Raw genomic sequence first — 23,541 nt, forward strand, 5'->3', positions numbered from 1 at the left:
GCTAACCTCTATCGGAGAAATAATAAACTCAAATTTTACTTACAATGAAAAAGGAATCATTGCGCGATTACATTTTTTTTTGTAAATAAAAGTATGAAACTAAAACACAAAGTTCTTTTTATTAACATATCTCAGATAATAAACAATGAATTTTAATTATTGAATATTACATCGCAATAGAAAATATAAGAGAACAGAAATATGAACAATCAGATTTTTGCAATTTCACAAGATACTTGGTTTGGATCCCATTTCCCGTCACTCACTGGCCGTACACATAATTTAGCATAAATATATTTGTGTAATCGTTCGGGATTTAAAATGAGACAGTCATTTAATACTTTGCAATAATGCTTGACGTCGGAAGGTAAAATCAATATATGCGGTTGTTTTTCAAAACACGCGTATTGTTTCCAAAGTCTGGTATCAAGATTCAAACCGGGAAAAGGAGGATATACAGGATAGAATGTGGACTGAGATAACAAATGGTCGGCTAAACGACCGAGCCTATCCGTTCCAGGTGCATTCCTAAAAAATTTCTCATTACAATAAAATATATATTTCATTACCTATATATTGATGCACTTACGATATTTCTTGCTGTATAAGATGTCTAAATACATCGACCGATGTTACTCCTATGTGTAAACCATCTAAGTTTATTGTGCATGGATCTGGAATAGTGTAAATATTCGCCGCATTTGATCCAAGTTTATTTGTATTTAGAATAAATTCTGGTGTTGGGAAAATCGGATGATGATGTACATCACGGTTAGAAGATACTAATACAATGCGTGTAGATTTCCTAAATTATGAAGAATAATAATATTAATAATAATTTATGGTTAACATTAACGTTTTAAGATTAACGTGATATTATTAATTGATATATACCCTTGCAAATATTTTAGAATCTTCGACAAAAGGTTATCAAAAAAATCTTGAAAAGTCTCCTTTAAAATACATTTTTTAATTTCTGAATGTGTATACTCTACAAAAGGTCCAACTAATATTAATATGTCAGGTTCGTTTTCTGCAACATGTTCCATAAGATCCCATAACGGTTGATAATTCAAATTATCAGAAGTCGTAAAAGGACCAACCGCAACGTAAATTTTAATTTCTTTTGATAACTTTGGTACATCAAATATTGGTGCATATCCCTTAACGAACAATTTTTTCGCTATTAAAGTATCTTCAGTTGCGATAATACCCTCGACTGCAACTATTTGACCAGAAAACACCGAATAATGTTTAATTGCTTTAAGATCCAAATATAAAATGGGAGCACTTTTTTTAGTTTTAAGTCTTTTGGTGCCCTCCAGCATAACAATTTTCCTGCCAGTAGATTTTTCAACTGTTACAAGTATTCTGCCCCATGTTCTAAATGCAACTGGTTTCGTAGGCGCTATGTTTCTCACGTAATGCATATTGAAATTAGGAGGTTCCATCGTGTTCCAAATATAGCACAGTCGCTCACCAAAGCATTGACAATGCTTGGTAAGAATGGCCCCTTGATTGGAGAGCATTTCATACATATATACTGCATCCTTCGGTACATGAGGACTCTCCGCCTTAGCGATCGATATATCAAGCTCGTTTTCTTTTTTCCAATTGTGAATAGCAGGGCCGAAAAGCAAAAGAACTTTGCCCCTAACGGCTGTACTGGGTGCACGTATTGGAACATCTCTATAATAATTATGGAAGTTTATTTAATATCGAATAAAAACGTATAAGTATAAAGTAAAAAATGATTAGATAGCGTGCTTACGATTTCGGTGTATAAGTTGGCGGTGTAAACGTATGATCTACTGCTCGTAATTTATTGTTACTTTCTGTCTCTGTAGTTGGACTCCTCGCTCTTTTAGTTTGCTTAAAAAAAAAATAGAACTACAATTCTATACAATAATATAAAACAATGTTTAGTGAAAATTAAAAATACATTTATATATATTTCATATATACAATATTTTCAGAGTAGAACAGATCACCGTAGACGAGTATGTATCTAGTCACGAAGTAAACCGTAACGCGCACCACATTCATACTCGTCTATGGAATTATCTGTTTTACATTATACTCGACTTCATAAACAAAGTTTTCGAAACGATTGCACGCTAATACAGGAAAACTTATTTTATAATCACTAATAAATGAAACGCTACGATGTTTGAACCTGAACGTGCTTAATGAGTGTGGATCTAGTCACAACTTGATCTCCTGTGCACTAGACCTTCACTCATTTGGCAAATTCAGGCAACTTTCTCCTTTTTTTTTGTTCTCTTTCGCGCTGTCGTCTTCACCTTATCACGTTGCATCATACGAATATAACGTCGTGCTTTTATTTAGATATATCGATATCTAGAAATTGTTTTCTGAATATTAATTACAAGAAAAGATGAATAAATACGAAAAGAGCAAGATAAACGATTATTTTAACTGACAACGTTGCAATGACAAGTATACAGTTGCGGCACAGTCAGCGTTCAGGAATCAACATAACGAGAAAGGTTAATTATTATTATTAACTTGATCAATCACGGCATTCTATTATGTATTGTTTCGATCAAGTTCTATTTCTTCTTACTTTGCATTCAATGCTTCTACATTCAATTAATATATTTAGTTTTCTTTCGCGATAACTGATCAATTTGCAGCATGTTTCTAATCCTTCGAAATAATCTATTCTCTCCATATAATTACAAAAGTATCAGAAAAATAAATTAGAAAATGAAATATACAGTCCCATTCACAAAATATATGCTAATACATTTAATGTTTCATTAAATATCAAGAGATGCGGACGGGAAATTTGTTTGAACGATAGCAGATCGTGAAAAACTTCGGATCGATCATCGAGCTGTCCTCTTTCCCCCTCTTTTCTGACGAAACACACAAAGTCGGGAAACTATTTCTCCTTCTACCCCTTACGAACTATCCGCCCCTGGCAATCTTTTGCCCCACTATTCAGAGAGATACCGTGGGAAATAACATGAAACTTTTACCAGATACAATTGTAACATGCCACCAAAACGAATATTTCATTCACTTTTCAACAAAAATACCTAAATACTTTTTTTCTCCTTTTTTATACATCGTCCAAATTTCTTACTTTTATATATATATATATATGAGAACGTCGAAGAGCTAGAAATTGGAGCAAGGAGAGGAAGGAGATCGGACTGTCAGTTGTTGGTCAATTGTACTTAATTGATAGATGTAAGCAACTCCCTAAAGAACAGATCTTTCAAATAACTACTGTTAAGAAAGCTACAATAGTAAAGTAGTTAAGAAAGCTAAATTTTTGTTATAATTTACGTACGTTTAATGTTACTAAACAAAAGCAATTGCGTTTTTTATGCAAATTTTGTAAACTTTTACAAGTGCAGAACGTCGTAATGGATCAAAAATTTCGATCCATTACCACGTTTCAATTCCAAAAAAAAATGTAAAATTACTAACAATAAAATATTGTCATACAAAAATAAACATGCCGGTGCATGTGAATTTGTATTCATATGCGTATACAGAACGAATTATGTATACGTAATTCTAGACATAAATATAAAAAATATACTAAAAAATTAATCGTATATATCTTTTGCTTCATAACCAGAGACATCATTATTATAATAATGTAATATCGAAAGATTGAAATAACAAAACAAATCTAAAGAAGCATGCGACTAATTGTGAGTCGAAGCAACAGGTTGCAGCGACGCGACGCGACGCTCAGAACTCTCAACCAACGAACGAACGGTCGACGACATTCGCGTACACACACAACTATAAGCATTTTTCTCTTTCTTATACACTATTGCTACTAGTGCTGTTCTTATTGTGAACAGTATATACGCGCGCGTGTATCAATGTGACTAAGGTTATCCGTAAACCTTCCTAACGTTAGCAAGTACATTTATCGTATGTTTCTTGCAACGACATCTAATGATAAATTCAATGTGAATAAACAATTCAACGCAATATGAATATCTTTTTCCGCTTTTTATGTAGTCAATTTAGCACATTTCTACAATAAATACGGAACTGTATCGTACGAAATGATGAAAGGAGCGAAGAAAAATTGAATAAACAATAGCAGCAACAATAGCAACAGGTCGTTATGACGCGGAACGTTATACGATTGGCGGAATGACTTTCGAGTATGAAATTCACTCAAACCGAATTTCATAATGGCTGACGCTTTACTCGACCATTTCAACATGTAATACACATTATACACTCCCCTGTGCAATATTACCCTACACAAATCATTTGCTATTTCACAATGAAATTTACACACAACGTATAGCTTAAATATGAACTGCAAAATACACAATTAACCGGCAAATCACTGGATAAAACACTTCGATTACGCGTGACTCGCTGACAAACAAGCGGTAGCGTCTTGACTCGACGCCATCGAGATATTTGATCGTACCGTATTATTTTTAAAAAATATTAACTATTAACTCGTGTAGAAACAAATCAATTATCGAACAAACTGCTATCCATGAATTTTAGTGCAACTCGAGAAACAAGTATACGAATAAACGGAAGATAAAACGCTTTGTTCGGAAATTCTGTAAGCGCGCGCGCACGCGCGCATCAGGATGATAATGGAGTCTGGGTCCTTGAAAACTGAAATCGTACCTTTGAAGAAATCTGGTCAGCTCTCTTAGATGGAACGAGAACCCCTCTCTATACGATATAAGAAGGCACACTGTCCTTTTTCTACCAATAAGAATGAATCTAACGTTCCCCTCCATCGAAGAGTGTCCTTTGTGGGAGACTGAGAAAGAAGGAGAGGGGATAATGGCGGCGATCTACCTGGACGATTTTTGTGGCGGGAATTACGGTGCTTCAACAAGATCCTACAACAACGCTTCGAAACAAGAAACCACCTGCCGGGAAATAGCATCAAAAATTTCACTAGTATTAACGTTAAACATCGACAGTTACACAACGTATAACAGGATACTTTAATTTATAATAAATGACACAACTGTTAATAACAATGTTGTAATCTCGTGAGATTTTCCATATTGTTATAATAAAAAAAAATATAACAAAATTTAATTACATGTAAATATACATTAAAACCTTCCAATATATATCTTGATGCAGAGTAAGAAAAACATAATTATACTGAAAATTTATTTTATTAATTACAGAAAAACAATAATCATAATTTCAGTAATCAATAATTTCAATTTCAATACAAATAAAAATTATCCTAATTAAAAATTATCCTAATTTAAATTATCCTAATTAAAAATTGTATATAATTCACTACATGTATTTGTTAATATAAATTTGAAATCGTAATATATTAACAAATGGAAAGATAGAAAAAAAGGAAAAATTTTGTAAAAAAGTAAAAAATAATATCTCGTATAATTTTGTAAAGTAGAATTCCAAACATTCTATGAAGACTAAAATCCTCAGGTAGAATCTTACGTCATTGCTACTATAGACCATAGATCGACTATAAAGAATGTGCAACGGTGTTGCCAAAGCGATGTATATCATTGCACTGCCAAGGTTGAGTTTCAATATAAAAGTCGTTTCGATATGTAATATAATAATCTCCTAAGAAAGTGTAATGTTTAAAAAATACTTATGTTGTATTTTACTGCATTAAAAAGACAACAGTTTTTTCATAACTTTCTTATAAAACACAACATCCTATAAAATTATGTAGGTAAATAATTTTATGAAAATTACATTTTAAGGATATAAAATCTCATATATCTTGTATAATATAGAACGTTTGTAATTATAATCTACTGACAAAACTGTTAAATCTTTAATACAATGACAGAAAATATATATTTCCGAACAAAATATTTTCATTAAGAAGCAAAATGCTTGTAAATATTGTTAATTATAATAAAATAGAAACATTCTATATAAGAAAATTTGATCATACATCAAATATCTAACTTAAGATTATAAACTTGATTATAATTTCAAATATTTAACTTAAGAAAGAGTAGTTTGATAAATCTGGCAACAATGGCAAAAAACCATTACAGGGGTAGAGACCTTCCCTCTTGTAAGAAAGAATAAGCAGAATGATCAATTTTTGAACTCAAATAGCCAATTTAAAATTAAAGGAAAATAAGACTTCACTATCAATAAAAAAATCAATAAAAAATACAACACTCTACATATAGTTATTAACACATTACATTTAAAAAATATTTTCATTAGAAAGAAAAAATGTTTTCAATAAATTATATGTCAAATATTTCTAAATTTTTTTAATTAACAAAAATATATTTTACTACTAAAGTTTAAATAACTAAATATTAAAATAAAAATAGTTCAATTAAAATCTTACCTTTAATGTAGCACATTCTCCATTGCTGTATATATCCAAGACATTATTACTAGTATTGCATGCAACAAGTATATGTAAGGATAATATGTAAAAATTACATGAACTTAAAGAAATAAGTAAAATAAGTGGATGTTTAATCTGTTACTAACAAACACATTTGAAAGGATACGTAATTTCTTCGTTAGATTGTGTATCAAAATGTATATTTGTTTGGGTAGAAAATTCTAAAGAACATTTGTTAATCTTTTCTAAATCTTCCTTTTCAAATTTAATAAGGTTGTCTATCGTTGGATTAATATTTAAAGATTGTGGAACTGTATATGCTACCCATAACTCTATAAATTTTTCCTCATCTATGTTATAAACGTGACAAAGCTTAATACCTAGTTAAAAAGAATTTTTTAGAAATATATTAATATATAAATTAATATATAAATCATGAAACTAACTTTCATACAAAATTCTAAATATATAAGTTAATTTTGTTAGAAGATACAAACATAATGATACAGTATAAACGTTCCAAAGTAAGGTTATAAAATATAAATTTCTCAAAGTTATTTTATGGAAGTTACGAAACATAAATATATAATACATAAATATATATTTATTTTATTATTATATATTTTATGAAAACATATATAACAGTATAAATATGAAGAATATATTTCTAATTAAATATCTCTAATAAATTAGGAAATTTATATAGGTTAGGAGTAAACACTTTACATTTTTAAAATAAATTCATAGATAACTTACATTTATCGATCACAGATTTATCGGAAATATCACATCCTAAATTAGAAAAGCACGAAATTAACGATTCTTCTGACACCATTTTACTACACAACACACAACTATGTTCTTCAGGTTTTTCCCGCCAATTTGATAAATCAATATACATGCGCAATTAAAATCCACTACTGCATGGACAGAAAAAATGCGCGCCATATATTCAAATATACTAAATTCTACGGAATGATTATGCTTTTTATAAAAAATTTTTTTCATAAAATATAATGTACAGATATTTAATTTCTATTGCATAGACAATAAAAGAACAAAAATTTATAATTTTACAAATATATTTAATCTTATTAGGACAGTATTTATTAAAAAGTAAGCCATTTTCTCATAATTGTATATGTATATGGTTTTTATCCATATATACATATACAAACATTCTTTTTACCAACATTTGTATCAAATAATTAGTTTTCAAGCGTGAAATGTTGTTTATCTTTTTCTGAAAGTTCAATAAGAACTTGTGAAACATCTGCAGAGGGAAATCTTTCTACCCAAGATTGAATCATTCCAGCAAAATTGGGTTCATAGTTTTTTAATTCTACTTCATTTTCACCTGTGTCATGATAAATAAATTAATAATATTGCAAAAATTCATGATAAATAAATTAATAATATTGTAATATTCATGATAAATAAATTAATAATATTGCAAAAATTCATAATAAATATGCATAATTACACAAATACAAACCATTCACAAATGTATTAGATTGTACAAATATCTTTCGAGGTTCTTTATGAGCCAAAACTATATTTCTCCAACGCCCCCATGGATGTGGTCCCGTCTCGGGTACTTCACTATATTTATCATACATCTTTTTGGCTTCTTCAATGTCACCCGTACTTTTATAAATTTGTAACTTGGTTAAAAATTCTCCAATTGCTTTTTTACCAACTGTTAAAATTTTTGTTCTATCAACAGTTAATAATAAATTCTTTTCTGGTTCAGATTCCACAACATTGACAAAATCACTGCCAACTTCTAAACAAACTCTAAGTAAGACATATCTTGCTTGAGAGTGAGCCTGCAACCACTTTTTAGTTGATGGTTGATACATTTCTAAAGCTTTCGCACAACCAGTCCATAATAATGATAACCAATTAACATACATTATATCATCAGCCACAGAATTTTCATGTCCAAATATACTCAATATATCTTTTTCTAAAGATAAATATAATCCAACTGCTTCTGCCCTGCACTCTTCATATGAAGATCCCATTGGGCCAAATTTTGAATCATATGTTTCTCCAGGCAAAAAAAATTTATTTATTGATTCTCCAGTAAGAGGATTTTTTACTTTTTTTATATCAAAATTGTATGAACCAGATTCTAATTTCTTCAATAATTTACCTGTTCCATGACCAAGAAGTTCATGCAAACCTACTTGTACTTCAAAACTAGCTATTCTATGCTTATTCATTAATGCTTGATCATGCTCAGATAAAAATGGTAGCACATCCACTTTCATGTTTGCAGGAAGTACATTACCCAAAGAAACATTTTTAAATCCTTCTGATTGCCTAATTTCATCATAATTTGGAATATTTATACCTACAGGAATACCAGATCCTGAGAATGTTAGAACATCCAATGAAGTAAAATCTGGCCTTAAATATTCATCTTTTTCAAAGTCTTTACCCCAAGGAAGTTTTGGTATAAATTTTTCTGCATTACTCACTAATGTAGCAAACTTTTTGGACATTTGTTTATTTACCATTGCTACAAATCCTTCAAACTCCCCTCTTTGACCAGCTGGATCTCTATAGGTTTCAATAAAACCAATGTAGGTTTCTATAACTGGTCCTTTGTCTTTAATCCATAAACGAGAACCATCTTTATGATCTTGTAAAGATCCTGTTTTGAAATGCTGTATATATTTATTTAACATATTTTTTTCAATTTCATTCGCAGCATATTCTTTTGCTTTTTGAAGATTATTAACAACTGAAATCAAAAGTTTACTATAGTCTCCTCTCGTAATTTTAAATTTTGCATTTTTAAATACTTCTTCTGACAGTGTAATGTTAGTATCATTATTGGTTTCTACAGAAGCCAATCTGATTTCATACACATCCATATATTTTGAAGTTTTAGAATCATTTTGTTGATTTACTATTTTAAAACATCTAGCATTATAAGATTCTAATCCTTTACTTTGCATAAAATCATTAACTAATTCTGCATCTTTGTCAGTACAATTAGCAGAAAAATAAGTTGTAACCCCTTTTTCACCTAATCCCAAAGATTTTAATTTCCCTTCTATAAAATATATTATATTTTGAATTTTATCCCAAATCTCTTCAATTTCTTTGGAATTATTTTTATATGCCTCTGAAACTTTTATTATAGCTTCAAATTTATTCTTAGGCAAGTTTGGTATTATTTTGCTATCACCAAAAGATTTATAATTACCAGCATTTGCAAAAATTCCACAAGAATATACTAAAAATGCCTAAAATATAATACAATTATAAAATTAACATTAAAAACTATTTTTCGAAAATTAGAACTGTTATTTCTATATTACTTACTGTAAATTCATCTTCACTAATACCAGCGTTAAATGCATTATTTTTCAATTCATTTATTGTTTCAGATATAAAAATTTTATGTAAAAGGGAAAATATTAATGGTGATTCTGGAGAAGTTTGTATATATACGATAAGACCACCATTCCACGCAGCTTGACTTAAATAATGTGCATATAATTTTTCATTTTTTGTTAATGAATTAAATGCAGAGTCACATTCTAAAGCAATTATTGGCTGATTATTTGGTAAAGTAAATAAAGAAATATCTTCACTCATTTTTGTAGATAACAATCTTACACTGGAATGCAAAGTTCTAATTTACAATAATAAATTTATTGACTATACTTGAAAAAATATATAAATTTTAATATATATATTATTATATATTTATATATTTATGTCTAAATAACACACAATTGTTAAATATTAAATAATAACTTCTCTATAATAATAACGTTTTACAAAAATATTAAAAAGAAATACGGTTAAAGCAAAAATTTAGATTTTTTATACATGTATACTCATATATATATATATATATATATATGTATATGTATATATATCACATTGTAAAATAATAAGTCATATAACACATAACCAACCTTGAAACAAAATTATTTCCTAAAGGGTTAACTTTTTTATTGATATTTAGAATTACAAATTCAACTCTTCTTTTCTTAATATTAGCGTTAAATGAAAAAGACCGTAGAAAATATTGAAACACAGTTCGTGAAATAATCTTCTGTCGATAAAATGGCCACATGTGTAATATATTTCGTTCGTGGTACAATTTAAATATTGCAATTTATGCGAAAACAACTATTTTTTGATATTTATATACACAATTGAATTATTATTTATTATTAAAGAATTATTTGTTATGCATTAACTTATTATATACATTTTTTAAGCAAAAAAAGAACGATTTAAACGACTAAAATTTCCTAGATTTTAGATAATCTAGTTTTTATATTTACTATTGATTTCTAATTTATTAAAATAGGTTACAAATAAATTTTTTGTGAAAGTTTCAAGTAATTTATTTTCATTTTTGAAGGCACATGTTATTCATATAAAAATTTTAGCTTATTTATAAAAATATAGACATATTATTAATTGCTACTATATATATTTGATATATTACTTTTATGTATGCCTATCATATATGTACCTCTATCATATATATTTTTTTTTCATTAGACTTTATCATATATTACACAATAACTATTTAACTATTTCTAACTTTACATTACTTTTTGTATAATAAAACAAATTATGTATACCTAATTTTAATTAAATACAAAAGCTAATTTATATTTTATAGAAGGAAGGTACATTTTAAAATAACTCTTTCAATAAACATAAGTGTTTATAGCAGAAACATAAGTGTTTAATACTGTTATTCTTTGACATCACCAATACCATCTGCGTTTATTGCAAACATTGCTTCACTTTCAGGCAAACAAGGTGAATCATAAATTTTGCATATCCTAGTTTCACCTCTACCCTTACGTAAATATAATCTTGTAGTACTTGCATGAGCTATAATATGACCACCAATTGGTTTTTTTTGATCACCACCAAACATACTAGCTGCACCATCAACTTGTGCCACAACTTGATTAGTTATGATAACAGCAATACCATGTTCATCAGCTAATCTAAGTAACATTCTGAGAAATCTACCTAAATGTGTTTGTCTAGCAGCTAGTTCTCCTCTTCCAGAATATTCAGTTCTGTATAAACTAGTTGCACTATCTACTATCAATAATGCATATCTAGATTCTGTCATCATAGCACTAGCCTGAATTAATAATTGAGTTTGATGGTCTGTATTATAAGCTCTAGCACATGCTACATTGTCTAATACAGAATCTCCTGCTATTTTATATCTTTCAGCTACAGCAATTAATCTTTCAGGTCTAAAAGTTCCTTCTGTGTCTATGTAAAGACATTTTCCTTCTGCACCACCCATATCTATTGGTAATTGACAATTAACAGCAAGAGTATGACATAACTGTGTCTTTCCTGATCTAAATTCTCCAAATATTTCTGTAATAGAACCAGTCTCAATACCACCTCCTAATAATCTGTCCAATTCACTGGAACCAGTCGTCACAAAAACAATATTAGAACGAATTTGATGAATTTCAGTAGCACTTTTAAATCCCATTACAACAAGTTTTGAAGCTTCTTGCAAAATTTTATCCGCTTTGGCCTCACTAATACCTTTGATAGCAATTAGACACTTTTTCGGTGCGTAAGCTACAGCTTCCACGGTGTAATAACCAGCTTCTTCTAACTTTTTTATATCGGCTGCTGTTATGCCATTTCCCTGAAAAAATACATATATAAATATATATTAAATAATTTTACATATTTTAATTTCATACATGATATAAATTATTTTTTGTAAATATTGAAAAAACAAAATAAAGAAGATATGATACAGGTTAAAAAATTAACTTATAACCTCAAGAGTTTTTATTAATTTTGCCTGTGGATTATATTCTTCAAAATCTTCATCCCCTTGAATACTAGCTGTGGTTGCCATAGCTGTCATCTTTTTTAGTAGAATATAATATAGCTGAACGAACAAAAATTAACACGAATTTAAAGCAAGTGTTAATTTTGAGCCAAAATATCACACCATCAATCCTAAAGCAAACTTTAAATTATTTATCATTGTCTCAGTTTTATATAGATAATGTAATATTTAACACTAAAATTATAAATTATTATTATATAAAATTTTATTTATATTAATTTTTGTTTATTGTCTCCGGTATTGTATCTGGCAATTACGTTAGTATCGATACCTGTTGCTATTACATTCCAAACAAAGAAATGAAAATATGCAAATATGAAAAATAAATGTGAACGAACACGACAAAATTTGTATTTTTAATTAACTCTGTTAATAATTCCAAGTCTATAAAAAAATGATAAAAATTAAAATCGTTTGAGGTTTAATATAAAAACTAGATTACGTATTTATCGACAATGAATACACAAAAGTTTCTCTTAAAGATGTCTCTTCATTCGAAATGAAATCAAGGAAGAGAAAAAGGTCAGGAGCGAAAGGCATTAGATCGAGACAAGATAGATATAATCTGTTCTGACGTCTGATCATTAAGACAATTGTATATTTGTCCCTGAGAGTGCTTTCAAAGGGGAACCATTACATGAATATTATATGTTTCTATGCCTCATTGAATCATCATTGGATTGATAACAAATTTAATTTCCCAATGACATGGCGACTTTGCATAAGAAACATTTTTGTTCATCAAATATATCTATAAGCGCTGTGTTTTTCGATCTGGATAATACCCTCATCGAGACTAGAAAGGGCGACAATCAAACATGTCGAAAGGTATGTTAAAATATTTGAAATTATGTTGATATTTAAAACCGTATGCATATGTATAAACGATCAGTATTGGTTAATGTATTAGAAATATGTGTTTACTACGTCTCTGGAGAGTGCGCGGGAGTTGTAACTGAATGACGAATGATATTTAAGAAACTTAGAAGTCATTCATATTACAATATTAATTTGTAAATTTTACAATATATTTTCTTGTTTTTATGATAATTTTTTATTTTGTTTAAAACAAAAAAAGTATCTCGTAGTAATTACGTTTACGTTTAATCTTTCAATTCCATTTGGATACGAGGATCGTACGAAAATAGAACCTTCTGTGTAATACGAGCTGACTCCCTGATATAGTGCTTTCTCTCGAATGGTTATTTTCGACCGATCCTACTGCACACTCCAGACGCTCAACAGAACGTAGAAAAAGCGTGTAAGCGCGTTACCGAAGATATTCACGCTCTTGAGATACGAGTTAATTGTACAATTGTATTCATGTGGAAAAGGTTATGTTAGAACCATGTGTATATTCGTTTTCCAATAAAATCCTATAAAATGTGGTTATTCTAAACGATTTTTCATATTGTTCTTTTTAATACGAAATTTAACATAAAAAATTAATATATTTCTTCAAATAAAAAGAAATTAAAAAAAAACGTTACTGACTTCATATCGCTAATAATTCATATTTGAATGTTAATGTACACGCATTTATGGAATTGACATTTGTGGTAGTACAGCTTTATTTCTGTCTGACTAAGTGAATGTGTCAAAGGGCAAGGCTAGTTTTAAGGCGTTTGATCTGGGAGTAATGCCAGTTGGCTTTTAGCTGTGACATGTGAAAGATATAAATCTCAGTGAATTTTAAATGCTATTTAAGTAAATATCAATATTCTAAAATTGTTTGTGAATTGCATTTGGAAGATTATTATTGTATAATAAAGAATAAAATTAGGAAAATATTTTGAGAATATAAGGAAAATAGGTATTTTCTTTTTGTCAAATTGTTACAAAATAAACTCCAATCATGAGTATTTCAAAGAATGTAAAGAAATATGAAACTATTTTAAAGTCTGTTGAAACTGATTCGGAAAAATTTGCTGCATTGTTTATGATTACAAAATTAGTGGATAGTAAAGATTGTACAGCAGCAGAGAAGAAAGTATTATTTGAAGCTATTGGAACAAAATTTTTAACAAAGTTATTATCTACACAAGTAGTTCCTGTGGATTGTCCTCCACAAGTATACAAGTCTGTAGCATTATCTATACTTTCTGCATTTTGTGGAGAACCAGAATTAGCTTCTCATCCTGACATGATTACTCATATACCTGCATTACTTGAAATTGTATCACAAGCTGATGAAGATGCAGATGATAACATGTTAATTATTGTTAGTGAAGCATATACATGTTTGCAACACATTGCACAATATCTTCCTGGACAACAAGTTTTATTTGAACAGAAAGCAATTACAAAAATGTGTGATATTTATGCAGAGAAAAGCTTTCAGACGGATCAAGCTTTGAACATTTTAGTTACTTTAGTTCAGAAATTTGGTCCAGAAGCATGGGATGCAACAGATTCCACGCCTTTCCATGTTATTATAAACAAAATTGCATTAGATTTTGAAACGGATCACACAGAAAGAAAATTTCAATTATGTACAATTTTACAAGCTTTATTAATGTCTTGTAGAAAAAACATAATTAGTGAAACTGCTAAAGAAGAATCTTGGCCATCTAGCATTCACAAGGCTTTGTCTGATATTCTTGGATCAAAGATAGGTAAAAACCAACGTGATCCAGCATTAAAACTTGTTTCTGTCATGCTAGATTTACTGGGAGCTGAATGGGCTTTATTAGATAAAGAGAAACCAAAAGTATTTTTGTTATTATTGATTCAATTAGCATCTATAGAAGTTAGAATGCAGATGGAAGGAAAACAACTAAAAACTATAATGGCAAATGCAGATTTGGTTACGTCTTGCTTTATCATTATTGAAATTTCTCTTGGATATATTACTAATGATCAATTGGACTTAGACCAGAAAGAAAAACAGTCATTGTATACTGTTTTAAAAGGAGCTTTTGCTGCAATTATTGGTTTACTTACTGCAGTATCTAAGATGAAAGAAATAACAGATGTTAAAGAAAAAATATTTATTTGTGCTGTGATAAGAGTATTAGCAGCATGGCTTACTCAGGAAACAACAGCTATGCGTTCTCAAGTTTATACAGTCTTACCATATGTATTAACAATAGCCAATGACACATTTTATGCGCACAGAAATAGAAAATTGTCAGAGAAGGCTAAAGCAAATGCTAAAATTAAAAGTGATGAAGCAACATCATCTGGAGAATTAGTTACTCATGATCCTTTAAGTGAAATTGACTTGTTGAGACTTCTGTTGCCAGCATTATGTTATTTAGCTATAGAAGAAGATGCTCGAAAGATTTTAATTAAACATAAACAAGAAGAAATCTTGTTTGAATGTTTATCTTATCATTGGACAATTGTACACCATAAAAAGCCACCAATACCAAAAGCAGAAAGATTAAAAGCATTAAAAGAACCAGAAAAAGAAGAAGATTTAGACCTTCACGTATCAGAGGCAATCAAAGATTCAAGGACAGCCATGGTTTCTGTGTGTAATGTTTTAATGAATATTACTGTATTAGAGGCAAAATTAGTGGAGGAATCACCAACATTTATTTCTTTATTGAAATTTATTTTCAATAATCTCCCAGAACTTAAACAAATTCCAGAAAATCTAGTCTTGCATGGTCATCTTGCAGTACTGGGATTACTATTATTAAAACAACAGGCAGCACGTGTCAAGAAAAATGATTTTTCTATATGTCGATACATTCAGGCTACCATAAGATTTTTGTGGGATGCATATATAATTGATGAAAGCAATGATCCCACTGAACTTGTTGTTGCCATGTCGTATAAAGAACGGTGGATGGAACTTATGGAATTATGGTTTCTTGGAATGCAAACAATGGCTGGAGTGTTACAAGTTATACCTTGGCTTTCACAGTTTACTCTTGAATCTGGTTGGGCAGAAGAAATTATTGAAATTCTCAAGAAAATAAAGATAGGAAGTCTTCAGCCAAATGTAAAATTTGCTTTTGAAGATCTGTTGTGTCATTTAGTTAAAGCAGATGAAAATGCTGCTTCTGTTTTGAAGAAACATGGAGCTTTAACAGTATGCAGAAATCATCGTATGATGGAACTTGGAAAACATCTTTTTGGAGACTAAAAACAGTTTAAAAAATTTATATCAATATTCTATTGTTATATTTAAATGAAAATATTATATATCTGCATATTGATAAAATAGCTAAAATATTTAATCTATTCTTTTTAGTTCTTATTAATCTATTCTTATGTTGTTAAGTAATAAGTTTATTTGTGTATATGTTTTTTTTACATTATACTATACTGCATGTTAAAGAAATTATTAATAATTGTCATCTCATCAAAATAACACTTACATATATCCTAGTGATTCATTTCAGCTAAAATTTTATAAACCTGTATACAATCATATATCATATAAAAGTAGGATAGAAATCTGAAAATAGTTTCCTGGCATGCAAAAGAGTTGTCAAATATTTCTATAAGTTAAACAGATTTAATTTATAGAAATAAAAGATAAACTTAAATATTGAAATATATATTAAAGGAGAAACTATTTTTACATTTTATATTAACTCGTAATGTTAAAAAATTTATATAAGTTTGATAATACTTGAAATTAATACAGTTTGTGAATGTATATATTTTAAAAAGTGTTTGTGTATAATGAATATCCTTGTAAAATAATAAATGGTCTTTTTATTAAAAGAAAAGTATTTTAAAAGTATTTTATCTTTTAAATTATTACCTATCTTAGCGTTAGAAAATCTAAATAAATTACATTAAATAAACTTCTCAAATTATATAAAAATTATTTTTTACGTTGCATTTAATACATGGCATACAATCTGCAGTAATAAGTATAAATGTTAACATCCAACAACCATTTAAGTAAAGCTTTTAGAGTTGAAGTAATATAGATTTGTTGTTGGCACAACTGATTTTGTTGTGATTACAGCAACGACCGGGTGCCACTTCGAGTGTCCACTAATCGGCTCGAGTATTTCAATGAATCAATGCATTTTCTAGGTAATCATCAAAAACTGAATTAAGTGACCTAAATTCCTAACTGATCATTTATATCCTTTTTCCCAAGAGTTTAGTTCAGTCATCATAATCCACATTCAATAAACAGTTCCTTTCAAAATGTTAATTACTCCTTGTCATAGATTCTATTTATCATTTTTCCCCAATTATTGAAACGCTATGCTACAAACTGTGTTGAATGTGGAAGTCATCATTTTCCTTTAGTGTGTACTTTATATTTTGTTAATTATTTTTATATTGCTTGATTTATCTATTGTAAAGTAAAAAAAACTGTCTAATAGGTAATATTCTAACTTTATCTGCAGTTGGCTGAGGAACTAACGCAAGACTATGGAATTCCTGAAGATCTATCTGTGAAGATTACAACAACATATTTGAAGCTCTTCAGAAAATGTCCTGATAATACAATTTACACCTTGGATACATGGCGCATGACTTTATGGAGTAAAGCACTAGGAGAAAAATACTCATATTTAGCAAGAAAAATTTATGAACGATGGTTATATCTACGATATTATTATTTGACTCTGGCATCAGATATAGTTTGTATGCTCCGTCAATTGAGGGTAAAATACCTCTTAGGTTTGATTACAAATGGCCCTTCAAATGCACAATGGGAGAAAATACGAAAACTTTCTCTAGAACAATATTTCGATGTAATACTTGTGTCAGGGGATCTACCATGGGAAAAACCTGAAAGTGAAATATTTCGAAAAGCATGTAGAGTTTTAAATGTTAAACCAGACAACTGTGCAATGATTGGTGACAAACTGGAAACTGATATCCTAGGTATTATATATTATTGTATATTTTGTTTATCATACACATTAATTTGCAAATTATTTAAAAGTATTACATTCAAATATTAATTTAATTTGAAAATATTGTATTTTTTTGATAATGAATTAGTATTATAAAGAAAATAATGTAATGATATCAATAATGATTGTTGACAAAATTATTATGTCTAGGTGGAATAAAAGCAAATCTAGGATATACAATTTGGATTCCAACATTGGATAAACCATCCTTATTAAAAAGAGATCTACAACCAAATTTTATTATAAAACACGTCACAGATCTTTTAAGTATTTTAAATGAAGGTCTTGATGTATCAGAATTTGAAGATTCTTCTTCAAACGCATCAGATGGTAGTTGATAAAAGAAGTTATTTTTTAGGTTTTTTAAAAATATTATAACTGCAGAAAATTTTTTTAGAATTTGCTAATTACTTTCTCATAATTAAGTAATTATTATTATTATTATTATTATTATTATTATTATTATTATTATAACTACGATAGTATGTAATGAATATTACATATTGTGAAAGTAATTTATTAAGTGATTTCTATATTTTATCTTGGTATCAAATAGAAAAGAAGTGAAATTATTATTAACTATATTCAAATATATTTGTTATAAATTTCTCTTTAAGGTTGAGAACGAATTTTACATTATTTACATATTATAATAATTATATTTTTAATAGAAAAATCTTAATAAGAGATTATTTAGTTGTTTTCAGACATTACTATTACCTTTATAATGAATTTTATAATGCTTCTGGCTTTTACAGTTAAATTTTGAAGTTTTAGATTATTACTATATAAATTTAGTATATAAATGAGAACAAAGTACAAAGTATACAAATTTATGTACAAAGTACTTTTATATACTGTGTACAAATACATTTTGTATCCTTCTATTAGAATTAAGAAAAAATTTTGTATGAATAATGACAAATAATTGTTTTAATTTTATAGCTACTATATAATACAGAATGTGTGTATTAAATATAATGATCTTTATCATTATCATTGTAAAAATGAATAAATTATATATTGTTATTACATATGCACATCAATAACATATATTTTTTTGTTATATATTTTATTTTATGTTGAAATAAAGAATGACAATGTAAAAGAATTAATAAGGATGAAAATAATGATGTGTAATACTTATTGTAAAACTAATAAAAGAAAGAATAACAATATTAAAATATCTTTCTTGATTGTAAAACAAATATAATTATAGATTAAATATATTTTTTGAATTCTTTTCTTTCAAAAGTATTCTCATAGTTTAGTATTATATAATTATTTTTTATGTTTGTACATCTTTACTCTCTTGTGTTATAAAATCATCGATCATTGAACTCCTTTTTGATTCATCTACTTTGTTTACATTATACGATTCTGTTAAACTGTTATTAAATATGTCAATGTTTTCTCCCATAGCATATTCTTCGTTTGGTTTGAACTAGAAATATTTATATTAATAAATAATAAATAATAAATAATAATTTTTGTAAGTTGCATATCACACTTAATTTACTTAACAAACCAATGATTTGCTTTTAGAAGAAAGTCTTCTATAAATTTTTCGAGCTTCCTTGGGATTGATATCGGCTTCTATTAATGATGTTAGCACATCTCTCTCAGTTATATGTAACTCGGGATTAGCATCAATTAATAGAACTGATTTTCTGCGGCTTAATGAATCACGCCTAATTTCGTCTAGATTCTGATAATCCGTTAATTTTTTAAGAACTCTATTTTCATTTAGAACTTTTGATGGCGTCGGTGGTCGAATTTCAGAAATATTTAATAATTGCTGAGCACATATAAGATCCTCTAATTTTTCTTCCTCTGAAGTATCCGATATATTCAAAGCGAATTTTAACTGATAAATCTCATATAGCATTCGATTCTATTTACAAACATAAAGTATGTTATTTTATATACTTAATATTATTTTGTAAATTTAAGTGAGAATAAGTAATATTATTCTGACCATATCTAGAAGTGTCTTGTTTTCTTCAATGTGCTTGTTAAATACTTCTTGTAGTTCTTTATCAGTGTACAAACCATTGAGTATTATTTCGTGTGTAATATCGTACATAAATTTTGCATACTTCGTTTCTTCATCTTCTGTACATGTTTTGTGACTATCGATTAAGTTAATAGATATTTGAGGAGTTTCGTAATCTCCGTAATTTCTCGATGTATTAATCTCCGATGAAAGATGATTAATGTTTTGTGATAAATAATCACAAGTAGATTCGTAATATATCGAATTTTTTTCAACTCTGCATATATTATTTAAGATAAATAACTTATCAATAAATAATAAATATCTACAATTTGATATAACTTATCAATACAAAATTTATTATAAAATTTCCTCTCACCTATCTTGAATTTTTACCGCAGTTTTCACACTCATGGGATTAAAAACTTTCTTGTCCCTATTAAACCGGGTATAAGATTGTTGCCTTTTATTTTTATTATCTGATATAACTGGCTCTAAACTATTTGTTTTAAAGGTCGATGAACTTGGGCAAGCTACGTGTAGTCTTGATCGTAAAGAGATTTCATTATAATCGTACAAGGGATCAGTGAAGTACTTTTGATCTTCATGCTGGCAGTAATACTTTGAGTTCATTCTTAAAAAATCCTATTAATTAATCATAAAAGAATGATTTGAATTTACATATTTTACGTGTAACTTTTTTGAACAATTAAATGAGTTACATATGAACAATTTACCGCTGGATAATACGAAGTATCATACGCCAATCTATCAATTATATTATTTTTAATTTCCGTTTTTACATATCGTGGTTTCCAATCTATTTGTTTACACGTCTGTTTTCTTCTACGCATGTAGGTTTTGTTTCTAGCATCAACAGCACATTTTGCTAATAAAACACGTCGCAAATGCAGGCTCATAGAATTATACGCTGTTAATTGTTCGAAATAACTCTGTCCATTTTGATTGTATGCTATGTATAACATAAATTTACAGGTTAAACAAAGAATTTTTTTCTATTTTTTCTCAAATAATGTAAAAAATCGATACTTCTATCAAATCGAAAAATATGGTACAACGAAAGAAATTTTTCATACCAGTGCTTTTAAGATTAACTTCACTCTTATTGCATCTTGTCATTTTTTCAGGCTTACAATATTTGTCGATTGTGAGTCTTATGCTTATTGAAAATTCAACGTATTAATTAAAAAAAATAGGTCAAAAATGCTAAACAATTAATGAAATAACACTAACAAAAATTTATATTTTATTAACGGCACTAAAAATACTGTAAAGTACATACACACATACATTATATATATATATAAACATATATAAATACAAGTTTAAAGTTGTTACTATAGAGTTACTAAGCAACCTCATTCTTCATTTTATGCTAGATATGATTAATTATGACAAGAATTTGAATTTTTTTATGGCTATAAATAAAATTTCTCTGACTTTTTTTTACAATTCTGATATATTAATATTCTACATAAATAATTATGTTTTTAATAATTTAATGTATTCGTATAAAATTAATAATAATGAAGTTTTGAATTTATATATTAGAAAAAAAAGATTCAGATTAATTTAATCATAAACAAGATACATTTTTTGTGCGATTCTGAATTTCGCAGCTTCAATTTATCTCTGCACATATTTACCACTATGTTACATACACATGTATGTTTCTTACCACATCTACTTATATATATATATATATATATATATATATATATACTTTGTCTGTGACTGTATAATTTGGTTGTGATTGAATAATTTGATTTTATGCTTGTATCACGATTGTGTTACCTACAACCGGTAAGTGAAATTTATATCAATTTTTCAATTTAGTAAATTTATAATTGTAATAATAAATTGTATATGTATACGTATATGTAGGTATATCAATATGTATAATTTTAAGAGCAAATGTTAAGTAGAAATCATAATTAGAGATAAGTATGTAAATTACATACTTTCGAGTAATATATATTTATATGATTTATCATTTTTTCTTGCAGGTTTATTTGATTTTAATGATTCATTACCGATATGATATCCAGAAAAATTGGAGCCATAACCTAAAATTAGGCATGTGCAAAGAATCGTAAATAGTGAAATATGCAAATTAAAAAACCTATTACAATGTATAATGTCTATGAGCAGTTAACTATTAAAGATATAGCAAATTGGGTCGCCTCTGGAGCAATAATATTTGGTGGTATTATTCCATATGTACCACAATATAGAGAAATTAAAAAAAGGAATAGCGCAGAAGGATTTTCTCTTTATGTATGCTTTACACTTTTAATAGCTAATACGTTACGTATTTTCTTTTGGTTTGTATATCTGCATCATATAAAAATCCGCTTTCATTTATTATATCAATTAATATACAATATAGTGTGTATTTTTCACAGGTTTGGAAAACATTATGAAATACCTCTTTTATTACAAAGTATATGTATGATTGTTACTATGTTTATAATGATTAAACTGTGTATAAATGTACAAAGCAGAAATCAAGTAATAAAAGCTAGAGAACGTGTATTCTCAGGTATATCTAACTGTAGGGGAAAAACAAATTATTAACATATACAGTAATGTATCCTTAATTTATAACACTTACACAGATTTTGATGCAAATTTTTTTTGGAAGTGGACAGATTTTCAATCTTACGTAGACTTCATGCTGTTGTTTGCAACATTAATAGGAGTTCTAACATATCTACTAGTGGATGTACCAATATTTGTTGAAACTATAGGATTACTTGCAGTATTAACAGAAGCCATGCTTGGAGTACCACAATTCTTGCGTAATTTTTTTAATAAATCAACTAATGGAATGAGGTATGAAATTACAACGACAATGCAGTTACCTAAATAACATTTATAAGATAACTTTTCTGTAATTCCAGTATTGTTATGGTTGCAATGTGGACATTAGGTGATGCATTTAAAACGTGTTATTTTGTTATAAGAGAAGCTCCAATTCAATTTGAAGTTTGTGGTACTCTTCAAGTTATAATTGACATTGCAATTCTAACACAGGTATATATTTATCAAAGTATAACAACAGTACATACTAGAGTTCCAGTTCGAGTTGATTAAAAATAATCCTAGTGCTCCATTTGTGAATGTAACAAATTTTTTTCTATAACTTTCATTAATTAAAAGATTTATCTATGTTATAGATACATATGTATTTATATGTACATTTGATTGTACAAAAGAAAAAAAAACAAGATGAAATACATAATATATTGTAAATAAGCATGTATCAAACTAACATTTCTGATTTTTACTTGAAGGATAAATTATATTTTTTTAATTATATTAAACTTTTGATACATTTTAATTATATTACAATGTACAAATTTTATTAAATAAAATTTTGTTAATATAAAAAGAAATCAATTTCAGTTGATAATTATCATTTAATTCTATTATATATTTAAAAAAA

The 23,541-nt window shown here is 27.9% G+C and overlaps 7 protein-coding genes across 10 annotated transcripts; 3 read left to right on the forward strand and 4 right to left on the reverse strand.

Moving 5' to 3' along the window:
- Window positions 1-136: 136 nt before the first annotated feature.
- Window positions 137-7,360, reverse strand: LOC122527484 (DNA polymerase alpha subunit B). The gene is made up of 7 exons (XM_043651723.1): window positions 7,103-7,360; window positions 6,513-6,726; window positions 6,344-6,392; window positions 1,772-1,872; window positions 895-1,689; window positions 590-805; window positions 137-528 (listed from the first exon to the last, which is right to left on the reverse strand). Exons 1-7 carry the CDS (start codon window positions 7,245-7,247, stop codon window positions 210-212), a joined length of 1,839 nt encoding a protein of 612 aa, XP_043507658.1. The 5' UTR covers window positions 7,248-7,360; the 3' UTR covers window positions 137-209.
- Window positions 7,361-7,479: 119 nt separating this feature from the next.
- On the reverse strand, window positions 7,480-10,509 carry LOC122527483 (dipeptidyl peptidase 3). 2 transcript variants are annotated; one of them, XM_043651721.1, is made up of 4 exons: window positions 10,288-10,509; window positions 9,686-9,983; window positions 7,842-9,606; window positions 7,480-7,703 (listed from the first exon to the last, which is right to left on the reverse strand). In XM_043651721.1, the coding sequence occupies exons 1-4, from the start codon at window positions 10,446-10,448 to the stop codon at window positions 7,555-7,557; spliced, it is 2,373 nt and encodes a 790-aa protein (XP_043507656.1). In that variant the 5' UTR covers window positions 10,449-10,509; the 3' UTR covers window positions 7,480-7,554. The 2 variants fall into 2 exon arrangements, with proteins under 2 accessions (XP_043507656.1, XP_043507657.1); XM_043651722.1 differs by lacking the exon at window positions 10,288-10,509 and having other exon boundaries at window positions 9,686-10,032.
- A 191-nt stretch (window positions 10,510-10,700) lies between these two features.
- On the reverse strand, window positions 10,701-12,989 carry LOC122527511 (DNA repair protein RAD51 homolog A-like). 3 transcript variants are annotated; one of them, XM_043651765.1, is made up of 3 exons: window positions 12,676-12,989; window positions 12,159-12,272; window positions 10,701-12,020 (listed from the first exon to the last, which is right to left on the reverse strand). In XM_043651765.1, exons 2-3 carry the CDS (start codon window positions 12,246-12,248, stop codon window positions 11,085-11,087), a joined length of 1,026 nt encoding a protein of 341 aa, XP_043507700.1. In that variant the 5' UTR covers window positions 12,249-12,272; window positions 12,676-12,989; the 3' UTR covers window positions 10,701-11,084. The 3 variants fall into 3 exon arrangements, with proteins under 3 accessions (XP_043507700.1, XP_043507698.1, XP_043507699.1); XM_043651763.1 differs by lacking the exon at window positions 12,676-12,989 and adding an exon at window positions 12,505-12,542 and having other exon boundaries at window positions 12,159-12,343; XM_043651764.1 differs by lacking the exon at window positions 12,676-12,989 and adding an exon at window positions 12,505-12,534.
- A 6-nt stretch (window positions 12,990-12,995) lies between these two features.
- On the forward strand, window positions 12,996-16,921 carry LOC122527509 (neurochondrin homolog). The gene is made up of 2 exons (XM_043651761.1): window positions 12,996-13,061; window positions 13,366-16,921. Exon 2 carries the CDS (start codon window positions 14,089-14,091, stop codon window positions 16,327-16,329), a length of 2,241 nt encoding a protein of 746 aa, XP_043507696.1. The 5' UTR covers window positions 12,996-13,061; window positions 13,366-14,088; the 3' UTR covers window positions 16,330-16,921.
- Window positions 16,922-17,074: 153 nt separating this feature from the next.
- LOC122527517 (N-acylneuraminate-9-phosphatase) lies at window positions 17,075-18,414 on the forward strand. The gene is made up of 3 exons (XM_043651775.1): window positions 17,075-17,119; window positions 17,561-18,044; window positions 18,227-18,414. The coding sequence occupies exons 1-3, from the start codon at window positions 17,075-17,077 to the stop codon at window positions 18,412-18,414; spliced, it is 717 nt and encodes a 238-aa protein (XP_043507710.1).
- Window positions 18,415-19,129: 715 nt separating this feature from the next.
- LOC122527510 lies at window positions 19,130-21,351 on the reverse strand. Its single transcript, XM_043651762.1, has 6 exons — window positions 21,170-21,351; window positions 20,810-21,045; window positions 20,452-20,717; window positions 20,055-20,349; window positions 19,605-19,970; window positions 19,130-19,520 (listed from the first exon to the last, which is right to left on the reverse strand). Exons 1-6 carry the CDS (start codon window positions 21,210-21,212, stop codon window positions 19,365-19,367), a joined length of 1,362 nt encoding a protein of 453 aa, XP_043507697.1. The 5' UTR covers window positions 21,213-21,351; the 3' UTR covers window positions 19,130-19,364.
- Window positions 21,352-21,780: 429 nt separating this feature from the next.
- LOC122527514 (solute carrier family 66 member 2) lies at window positions 21,781-23,495 on the forward strand. Its single transcript, XM_043651773.1, is given in 5 exon segments — window positions 21,781-21,896; window positions 22,100-22,417; window positions 22,499-22,642; window positions 22,644-22,928; window positions 22,997-23,495. Coding segments are annotated over 4 exon segments (840 nt in total). The 5' UTR covers window positions 21,781-21,896; window positions 22,100-22,199; the 3' UTR covers window positions 23,190-23,495.
- The last annotated feature ends 46 nt before the right edge of the window (window positions 23,496-23,541 follow it).

Source organism: Frieseomelitta varia, unplaced genomic scaffold (assembly GCF_011392965.1).
Source record: "Frieseomelitta varia isolate USP_RPSP 00005682 unplaced genomic scaffold, Fvar_1.2 scaffold_221, whole genome shotgun sequence".
In the NCBI taxonomy this organism is placed as follows: domain Eukaryota; kingdom Metazoa; phylum Arthropoda; class Insecta; order Hymenoptera; family Apidae; genus Frieseomelitta; species Frieseomelitta varia.

Excerpts from the sequence above, each read along its gene's own strand:
- LOC122527511 (XM_043651765.1), bottom strand. The coding sequence starts at position 12,248 with ATGACAGCTATGGCAACCACAGCTAGTATTCAAGGGGATGAAGATTTT. Across the intron at positions 12,021-12,158 it reads AATTAATAAAAACTCTTGAG|GGAAATGGCATAACAGCAGC; the intron begins GTTATAAGTTAA and ends GTATTTTTTCAG.
- LOC122527483 (XM_043651721.1), bottom strand. The coding sequence starts at position 10,448 with ATGTGGCCATTTTATCGACAGAAGATTATTTCACGAACTGTGTTTCAA. Across the intron at positions 9,984-10,287 it reads GGAAATAATTTTGTTTCAAG|TGTAAGATTGTTATCTACAA; the intron begins GTTGGTTATGTG and ends TTTGCATTCCAG. Across the intron at positions 7,704-7,841 it reads ATCTAATACATTTGTGAATG|GTGAAAATGAAGTAGAATTA; the intron begins GTTTGTATTTGT and ends ATCATGACACAG.
- LOC122527517 (XM_043651775.1), top strand. The coding sequence starts at position 17,075 with ATGTTAACATCCAACAACCATTTAAGTAAAGCTTTTAGAGTTGAA. Across the intron at positions 17,120-17,560 it reads GTAAAGCTTTTAGAGTTGAA|TTGGCTGAGGAACTAACGCA; the intron begins GTAATATAGATT and ends CTTTATCTGCAG. Across the intron at positions 18,045-18,226 it reads ACTGGAAACTGATATCCTAG|GTGGAATAAAAGCAAATCTA; the intron begins GTATTATATATT and ends TATTATGTCTAG.
- LOC122527484 (XM_043651723.1), bottom strand. The coding sequence starts at position 7,247 with ATGTATATTGATTTATCAAATTGGCGGGAAAAACCTGAAGAACATAGT. Across the intron at positions 1,873-6,343 it reads GAGAATGTGCTACATTAAAG|CAAACTAAAAGAGCGAGGAG; the intron begins GTAAGATTTTAA and ends TTTTTTTTTAAG. Across the intron at positions 529-589 it reads CTTATACAGCAAGAAATATC|GAATGCACCTGGAACGGATA; the intron begins GTAAGTGCATCA and ends GAAATTTTTTAG.
- LOC122527509 (XM_043651761.1), top strand. The coding sequence starts at position 14,089 with ATGAGTATTTCAAAGAATGTAAAGAAATATGAAACTATTTTAAAGTCT.
- LOC122527510 (XM_043651762.1), bottom strand. The coding sequence starts at position 21,212 with ATGACAAGATGCAATAAGAGTGAAGTTAATCTTAAAAGCACTG. Across the intron at positions 19,971-20,054 it reads ACAAGACACTTCTAGATATG|AATCGAATGCTATATGAGAT; the intron begins GTCAGAATAATA and ends GTTTGTAAATAG. Across the intron at positions 19,521-19,604 it reads CTTCTAAAAGCAAATCATTG|TTCAAACCAAACGAAGAATA; the intron begins GTTTGTTAAGTA and ends AAATATTTCTAG.